Source organism: Myotis davidii, unplaced genomic scaffold, assembly GCF_000327345.1.
Source record: "Myotis davidii unplaced genomic scaffold, ASM32734v1 scaffold32, whole genome shotgun sequence".
Taxonomy (NCBI): domain Eukaryota; kingdom Metazoa; phylum Chordata; class Mammalia; order Chiroptera; family Vespertilionidae; genus Myotis; species Myotis davidii.
The window spans coordinates 4,848,700-4,858,113 of record NW_006286587.1 but is presented as its reverse complement, the minus strand read 5'-3'; the positions used below and the strand labels follow the sequence as shown (position 1 = coordinate 4,858,113).

Genomic DNA, 9,414 nt, shown 5'->3' with positions numbered 1-9,414 from the left:
GACCCTTGAGTCTGCAGGTGGATACTCTATCCACTGAGCCAAACCAGCCAGGACTCCGTTAATTATTTATTTTTTATTTATCTATTTATTTATGAGAGAGAGAGAGAGAGAGAGGAATATCTATCTATCTATCTATCTATCTATCTATCTATCTATCTATCTATCTTCTATCTGACTATTTAAGGAATTGCCTCATATACTTTTGAATGCTGGCAAGTCCAAAATCTTTAAGGTAAGCTGGCAGGATGCATATTCAGAGACAAGTTGATGTTGCAATTTGAGTCTGAAGAAAGACTGCTGACAGAATTCCCTCTTCTTCAGGGAAGGTCAGTCCTTTCCTTAAGGCCTTCAACTGATTAGATGAGGCCCATCCACACATGGAGAGTAATTTGCCTTACTCAAAGTATGCTGATTTAAATGTAAATCTCATCTAAAAAAAATAACTTCACAGCGACATCCAGACATGCTTAAGCCAATATCTGAATACCATGGCCTAGCCAAGTTGACACTAAATTAATGATCACAAAAATATTACCTTTAATGGAGTATACATTTCATTTTAAATATGAACTATATTATATCCAACCCCCTAAGGTTAGATGTCAGATTTTCCCCAACTTTTTAATCTTACATTTGGCACATTTTTGGCTAAATGACTCATTTTTGTCTTCAAGATAAATTCACAGTGTGTGGGGAAAAGATGAATATTTCTAAATTTGAGAAGATTTTACTTCTGTTTGCCAAATTGCCCTTATAGGTTCTTTACCCCTTAAACTACAACTGAAGTATTCGGAGTGGGAAAATGCCAGGCTTGCCTTGATCTTCTCCTTTCTTTCTTTCTCAGCCTGCAGGTCACTGGGGACCGGCATGATGCTGAGTTCCTGGGCCACCTCCTCCATTGAAGAGGTGGCAGAGGCTGGTGGTGAGGCGCTTCGCTGGCTGCAGCTGTACATCTACAAGGACCGTGACGTCACCAAGCAGCTCGTGCGGCGGGCCGAGCGGATGGGCTACAAGGCCATATTTGTGACAGTGGACACCCCTTATCTGGGCAACCGCTTTGACGACGTGCGAAACAGGTTCAAGCTGCCACCACAACTCAGGTAACCATCGGTCTCTGGCCTCCTGGGTCCCTGAGATATTCTTCTAATTTTCTTTGCTCTTGTCATGAGCCAGTTCCAAAAGTTTTCTCTAGTTCCCAAGTGAGTGGCTTAGGGAATTGGTTCTTCATAGAATGTTGCACCATGAGTATGGTTGAAAGGGATCTTGTCTAGGGCTGATAGGGTCTGGATTCTAGGGATACTGTCCTTGCCAAATATCCCCATAATTGGCAAGATCCAGCAGATCACACTCATTTAGTGGGTGTCACATGCTTGAGCTATAAAAGAGGGATAGAAATTGCCCATATATTTATAAAAGTCAAATACAGTTATGTATCAGAGTACATTAAGGGCTTGGAGAAGTATGAATTGCCATATAGATAGAAGATACTTAATATAGCCCAGGATACAATTTTATTGTGATCCCAATATCCTAGGTCTTGTTGAAATCACAGAGCCACCTAGTAACTTTTATTTTTCATTGTATCTGGGCTAGGAAGATTGAAGAAAACTTAAAGAGTGGAGACAAGAGGAGCCACATGCTTGATCCCTCATCAACTACTTCTTTGAGCAATAACCCTCTTTTTAAATTTATTGATTGGTTTGAATGAAAGAGATTAATTGTTATTCCACCCATTTATGCATTCATTGGCTGACTCTTGTAGATGCCTTGACTGGGGACTGAACCTGCAACCTTGGTGTATTGGGACGATGCTCTAACCAACTGAGCCTATCTGTCCAGCGCTGCAATAGCCCTACATAATCATAGGTGAACATTAATTCATATATTCCCAGGTTCATTCATTCATTCACTCACTCATATTAGCATAAACAGTGTGTCTAGTAATCTATGGCTGAACAATGATGTTTTTGTTAGGTCAGTCAGCTTGCGCAGTAGCAGGGAATTGTCCTTTTTCCTGTAATAATTTAGAATTAGGATAATCTTTAGTAAAGCTGGGACTTCAGTGGAGTTTACTAAGAAAGACCCCAACCTCCCTAAACTACAGACCTCTTTTCCCTTTTATTCTATCCTTCCCCAGTTCCCACCAAAATCTGCTATAAGGATTGTTCATAGCAATGTGTGACTGACAACCTTCAGGGCTAAACACATTTGAACAGGAATCAACATATTAGTTGTAATGGAAGACATTTTGATGATGGGATTTCACAGCCTCCATGGGAGAAGTAGAAACAACGAGGGATGCCTTCTTTGGATCCTAGACCTCATTTACATGGGCTGTTGCTTACTCTGGCTGCATGTAACGTTAATCCTTCTAAAATCTGGAAGATTCAAAATCAAATCAGCATTTCATAGAAGGTTGCAAAGATTGTTGGAAGCCAGGAATTCCACATATGTTATAGAATAGGATGTATCGCAACGAGAGAGAGAGAGAGAGAGAGAGAGAGAGAGAGAGAGAGAGAGTGTCTTTTTTTAGTACATTGTCATCCCCAAATTGATCAGTTTTGTACACTTGGAGTTATCTGGATAAAACACTTACCTGCCTAGATGAGTCCTAATAGAAGTGACTTGGAACATGAGTGGCTCACCCATCTTCATTGACATAAGAGCCAACCTTAATAACTCCAGGCATCTTGTTTTTGAAATGTCTAGGATAATCCAACAAGAAGAGCTGTCCTTATACAGTCCTGGGTGTCACACAACTGTCCTATAGCTCTGCTGAGTACGTACCTAACTGGGTATAAACTATGTGCATCAAATCTTGTTGCTGAGCCCTATGTAAAGTAGCTGTGTGATGTTCTCAACCTCCAGCGGGTTTAGGATATTATTTCTGAATGTGGTACCTTCAGTGGCCAATGACAGAAGGAGAAAGTATTCTCCCATCAGACCTGCCTCCTGTTTCCCAGACCAGGGTTACCCAGAAACCCTGTCTTTCTAAGAAAATAAAAGTAAAAGACCCCTGACATATTCCTACATTTTGCCAAATTCATCAGAAAGTAGATGGCTTCAAATTTCCCTACGATGAGATCTGTATTCACATTATTTCTCTGTTTTGATTACCTTATTTTTTTAGACTTTCTAAAATTAGTATGCCACCTAAGGCTTCTAACAGGAAACATTCCTCATTATTTTTCTTTTGCCATTTCAAAAGGAGTTTGCTGCTTTCCTCCTCCTCCTGTTAATATGACTAACAACAATAATAACAACAGCAGTAGGGTTATTTCTGCAGCTTCGGAAGCACTTTCTCGCTCTGGGTGACAAAAGGTGTTCACAGTGGCAGGTACTTAGACGTGGGCGATGACGCAGTTGCTGCTTCTGGCTGCTGTCTTGCTCCTTCGGTGCCACGCCACTCAGTCAGGAGCGGGATTTGCTTTCCCCCCTTTTCCTTTGCTCCCGGGCTCCCACCCAGATGACCCACCAGACCATGAGACAGAGGCTCTTTTTAGCTGTCCATGTGCACAAAAGTGGCTTGTCACACCTCCCGTCTACAGATGATCAAATAATGAGCAATACGCCCAGATCACTGAGGACGCAGGAAACACCCCGGGGCTGGATGCCGCACTCCCAGAGTGCCCTCTGGCCTTGCTGGTCCTGGTGGGCTGCAGGCGGGCCAGCTCCTCTGGTTGGCTTCCCCGTGGCCCACACTCAGCAGTCGAAGGCAGAGCCCACTAATGGGAGGGCCAGGCTTCCGCCTGAGGCCACATACAACCGAAAAGCTCCTCTGTTCCAGCCTGATATGAAATCAGGTTTCTTTCCGCAGCTGACCTGACTCATAGAAGGTGAAGCCGGGCTTTGCAGAGTGAGGTTTGGCAGGCGAGGGAGGCAGGAAATCCAGAGGAGAATGAGTCTGTAAAGCAGTGGCTCTTTCCAGCCCTTGCTACTTCCTCTGCCGCGGTGGGGGAGGGTTCTGACTCTTGGCATCTGGGACCAGCCAGAGTTCAGGAGTTTGGTAATCTCTGCTTGGTCTATATGCAAAACACATGCGTGTGTGTGCATTCTGCATGGCACGGAGGTTCCTGAAAGTGAGGGGCGGTTAGGAGAATACTCATCTGCTCTTGGAAGAAGCCAGGAATGAAGCCAGTTCCCTAGGCTGGTGCCAGAGGCTCTGAGGCAGGGCCCTTTCTGTCTCCACACCCCAGGGGACAGTTCATTTTTTCTGGGTAAAGATCTGGCTCTTTGGTGTAACGCCAGGGCAGATGAAAGAGAAGAAAAGGAACTTCCAATCATTGACTATGTTCAAGATAAATCATGACACCTACCCTTCCGGTGATTTGCCTGGGGACATGCTTCCTTAAGCCCCAGCATGGTTTATTGATTATAGCAACCAGAACAGCTCACACACAAAAGGATCAGACTGTCATTGTCTTCCCAGGTCTCTCACCATAAAAGTAGCCTATGAGGCCAACATGAGCAGGCCCCCCATTGCTTCCTGGACCTCATCTCCTAGCATCCTCCTCCCTACTCACTGAGCCACATTGGCAACCCTACTCTTCCTTCAACACACCAGGCGTGCTAGTGCCTTAGGGCCTCAGAATTGATTCCTCCCTCTGCCTGTGATAGCTTTCCCCCAAATCAATGCACCGCTCACTTCTTCACTTTTCCTATGTTTCTATATCAGGGATGGGTCTACGTGTCTTTATATTGGGAAAGCAAAATAAAAATAAACAGTAGAGATCAGAATAGAGACACAGTATGTGTGGGGACCTTGGAGAGGATTTGGGGAAGAGAAATATTTGTGAAGGTGGACTAGGTATATGGCTCAATAGCCTCTGAATTCTTTGGTTAGAAAAACATTCACAATATAACTGTGTTACACAGAATGAGGAGCTCCCAAAGATGTCCATGTCCTAATCCTTGGAACCTGTGAAGATGTTATTTACATGGCAAAATGGACTCTGAGGTGGGAAGATTATCCTGAGTTCTCTCACAGACTTAAGGTAGCTAAGGGGTCTTCATGAGAGGGAGGCAGGAGTGTCCGAGTCAGAGAAGGCAAGGTGATGATAGAAGCAGAGGTTGGAGTGATGTCATCTGGAGTCAGGGAACATAGGTGGTCTCTAGAAGCTGGAACAGGCAAGGAAAGGGATTCTCCCTCAGAGCCGCTGGAAGGAGAACGGCCCTATCCACACCTTGAGTGGAGCCTAGTGGGAATCATTCTGGACGTCTGGCCTCCACACCTATAATGTAATAAGTTTGTGTCATTTTAAAGCCTCTAGGTTTGTGATCTTTTGCTATAGCAGCAACAAGTAGCATACCCAATAACACCGATCTGCTCATTTCCTCTACAAGGTAGCTTCTCAATGAGGCTAAATTTGATTACCATATTTTATTTTCAAGTCAACCCTCTGCCAGCTCACTTACCTCTTATTCTGCAGTACTTTCAAAAATGTATTTATTCATATTTATTCATTTACATCTTCAGCAGAGATTTTTTTAAAATTGAATTTTAGGAGGGGGAGAAATTGAGAGAGAAAGGGGGAGAGAGAGAGAGAGAGAGAGAGAGAGAGAGAGACATTGATCAGTTGCACACCCTGACAGGAGATCGAACCCATAACCTTTTGGTGTATGAGACAATGTTCCAACTCTCCAACTGAGCCACCCTGCTAGGGCCTTTTCATTTATTTTTTTATAGCACTTATAATCTAACTTGCTCCATAAATTACTTATTGATTATATTTATTTTTTATTTTCTGTCTCTTCTTGCTAGAATATCAACTCAATGTGGCCAGGGATTTTTGAATGTTTTATTTTTGGTCTACCCTAAATATCTAAAACACTAGCACACAGTAGGTGCTCAATAAGTAATGCCAAATCAATAAATAGAACTGTATTCGATCATGTGAGATTTACCCAATAAAACATGACTGGTAAGAAGTTGAGCAAAGGTTTGTACTCAAACTTAAAACCCATTCCTTCAAACTTTCTTTTAACTGCCCAGCCACATTGAGGAAGAGATTAGCAGGGCTATATTCTCAATATGTGTTTCCCTAACCACAGAATTAAAGGCTAGGGGTCCATGTACCAATTCCTGTATGTATTATGAATCTCTGTCTCTCTCATATTGAGTTGATATCATAGGCTCTACTGACTGTTATTTTTTATTTTATTTCCCACTATGGAGACATGTAGCTTTATCTTTAATGGCATATTATCAATAACTACAATAAAATAATATCACATATTTCCCCACAATATTTATTGCTGGTGTTACCATTGGTGATTTAATAATGTTTAACTTTCTTTTAGTAGTTGTTACTGTTTTTATGATGCTAACTTACTAAAAGCTAAAATAATTTCAATATTAGATTAAAAAGCATATTTGAGGAACATTCAAGGCACAACGAGTTCCTTACAAAGAAGAAATCCTATCCCTTGCCTTTGGGTCATTAAATAGATTGGGATTCGAGAATTAAGTCATAAGTAATCATGTTATTATTTGGATGTTGCCCCCTTCCTTCCTTACGAAATGGAATATTTTGGTTATCAGAAGCCGCTTTAAGTGTTTCTTGTGTATATGTCACAATTCAAATAAAAATAGCATTCACGGAGGTTTTCTTCAGAGCCATTGGTAAAACACTCCATCGCGGGTCCCTGTCAAGATATCTGAAAACTTTTTCTTGGCTTCTGGCTTTGAACAACGTTTGAGAGTAACAACAAGGCTTCATTGTGCACTGAAATTTCTGTAAGGCAACATTCATTCAAGTGTTGATCTGCATTGCACCGTCCAAGAATAACAACAGTTATTTATATAATTTTATCCATGTTTCTGTTTTTTCCTATCCATTTCACCCTTTCACCCCGCCTCTGCTGAAACACTGTAGCCTGTTTGGGAGGGGTGTGGGTGCTGTGCAGAGTATATACACATACAGATGTTTTTCTTTTTTTCCCCCTCTGGTCTTGCTATGGGAGTGACAGACCAGACCTTTCACTTATTACCAATGTTACTTAAAAGTTTGGGATTTAATATCACTTAACATCATTTCTAAGTAATGGAATAGCTCTCCATAATATGGATATATTTCTTGACCAGAAGGTTAGCTTAATTCAAGTTAGAATGACAATGGAAGACCAAAGTCTGTGATAAAATGTATGACCTTTAGTGGTTTGATTACAAAAGAGATGTTCAAGTATCACCAAGTTTAGTGGTTTGATTACAAAAGAGATGTTTGAGTATTAAAACCCATACCAAGGCTCAACAAATAGATGGATAACAGTCTGACTCTCATGGAGCTAGAATTTTCAATGATGTATAAGGGCCTCCTAAGTCCATGAAACTATAGAGCTTACTGTTTAATACTTATCGTGAAAACTTTGCCAATGGCTTGAGTAGAGTTATGTGGGATGTGAATGTTCATTTTCTTTGATAATATATGCCACCCAAGCTACTCAACCAGTTATTTTAGCTGAAAGTACACTAAAATGTAAAAAGCACTAAGCTTAGTTTTATATTAAAGGAAATCTTATGATCCTCTTAAAAATAAATTTAAAATAGTGTGCCTATGTAATTCTAGGTTTATATAAAATTGTTATAGTTATGGCCCCAAGATCATTTCTATATTCAATGGCAGAGCTAGCGCAAGGGAAGAAAGAGTTATGACTAAGTCAGAGGTCAATGTACAGCTATATTTTTACCCAAAGAAAAGTTTGGCTAGCAGGGTTGTGTGCTCGATCTCTAGGAGGCAGCCATCAACGATTCTCTCTCTCTCCCTTTCCCTTCCTCTCAGAAATCAATAAAACTATTTAAAAAAAGGAAAATATGATTGCAACCAACCTATAGATGAGCGATTTTCAACCAGTGGGCAATTTTTAAAACATGAAATACCTGACTATTTATTTAGTCAGAGCCACTGACCATTTTTCCCTTAGATTGTCAAATTAAAAAAACATGACAACAGCCAACACAACAATAGCTGTTCAATGTGAGTGAATCAAAATTACACCAATTTTCTTTTGTCAGATCAATAAAAATATATTTTTTGGTGTGCCACAGAATGTCAGTAATTAGCTTAAGTGTGCCACGAAATGAAAAAGGTTGAAAATCACTGCTCTGGATGGTTGAGGAGTAGACAAGCAATGGGTGTGAAAAGGGTAACTTTTTCTTTTGAGTGACTTATTGTAAAGACATCTTTGAGGAGTTTCTCACTTTATATATCTCTTTATTTCAGGATGAAAAATTTTGAAAGCAATGATTTAGCATTTTCTCCAAAGGAAAACTTTGGCGACAACAGTGGACTTGCTGCATACGTGGCAAAAGCTATAGACCCATCCATCAGCTGGGAGGACATTAAATGGCTGAGGGGGCTGACATCGCTGCCAATTGTTGCCAAAGGAATTTTGAGAGGTTTGTTTATTTCTCTACTTGACGTCACTCTGATTTTATGATCCTTTGTGGATATGATCATGACATTTTTAAGGGAAAATAATCAGGAAAAATTAACATGGGCAACAAAAGAGATATTCCATCTCTCAATTCTCCCTTTTGATGTTAGTGAGTAAATAATGTCCAAATTCTTAGGTAATGCACTGAAAGAGAGCAGGACTCCCATGAAGTAAGAAGTTACCCATTTCAAAGCATTAGGATACTGTTTCCTTTTTTTTTTTTTTTTTTTGGAGCGGTCATCAGTCATGGAGCTTGACAAGCTCTAGATCAGGGGTGGGCAAACTTTTTGACTCAAGGGCCACAATGGGTTCGTAAACTGGACCGGAGGGCCGGAACAAAAGCATGGATGGAGTGTTTGTATGAACTAATATAAATTCAAAGTAAACATCATTACATAAAAGGGTACGGTCTTTTTTTTTTCAGTTTTATTCATTTCAAACAGGCTGGATCCGGCCCGCGGGCAGTAGTTTGCCTACGGCTGAACTAGAGGGAAGGGGAAGCAAGGTATGGGTTTTAAACAGCAGAGCAATGTAATCAAATTGCACTTTATATAAGTAACTCTAACTGCGCTGGAAATGATTATTAAAAGGGGTCAAGACTGAATCGAGAGGGACCAATGACTAAGCTGTTGCAACAGTCCAGGTAAGAGATAATGAGTTCTTGGACTTACGCAATAGCAGTAGGCTAGAGAGAAGGACTTGGATGGAGAGAGATCAATGAGGCGTAATCATCAGGGTGGTGGTTGATTGGACCTGAAGGCTGAGGGAGAAGGAACACTCAGAGAGGACTCTCAGATTTCCGCTTGGCTGTCTCTGGGATCTGTGCAGTCTCATCTTAACGTGATTGCATCTGCAAAGACCCTGTTTCCAGATAAGGTCACATTCACAGGTTTCTGGGGGTTAGGACTTCAACATACCTTTCTGAGGGACAAAATTCAACTAATAATATACTTTGATTTTAATTATTTTTAAATGTTAAAA

The 9,414-nt window shown here is 40.9% G+C and overlaps 1 protein-coding gene across 2 annotated transcripts in view; it reads left to right on the top strand.

Annotated features, from left to right (window-relative positions):
- The window catches only part of HAO1 (hydroxyacid oxidase (glycolate oxidase) 1), a 72,516-nt gene that overhangs the window by 29,285 nt on the left and 33,817 nt on the right, over positions 1–9,414 (top strand). For both annotated transcript variants that reach the window (XM_006758079.1, XM_006758080.2), the window contains exons 3-4: positions 845–1,100; positions 8,220–8,395. In XM_006758079.1, the coding sequence (XP_006758142.1) occupies positions 845–1,100; positions 8,220–8,395 (432 nt within the window). The remainder of the gene's footprint in view (positions 1–844; positions 1,101–8,219; positions 8,396–9,414) is intronic.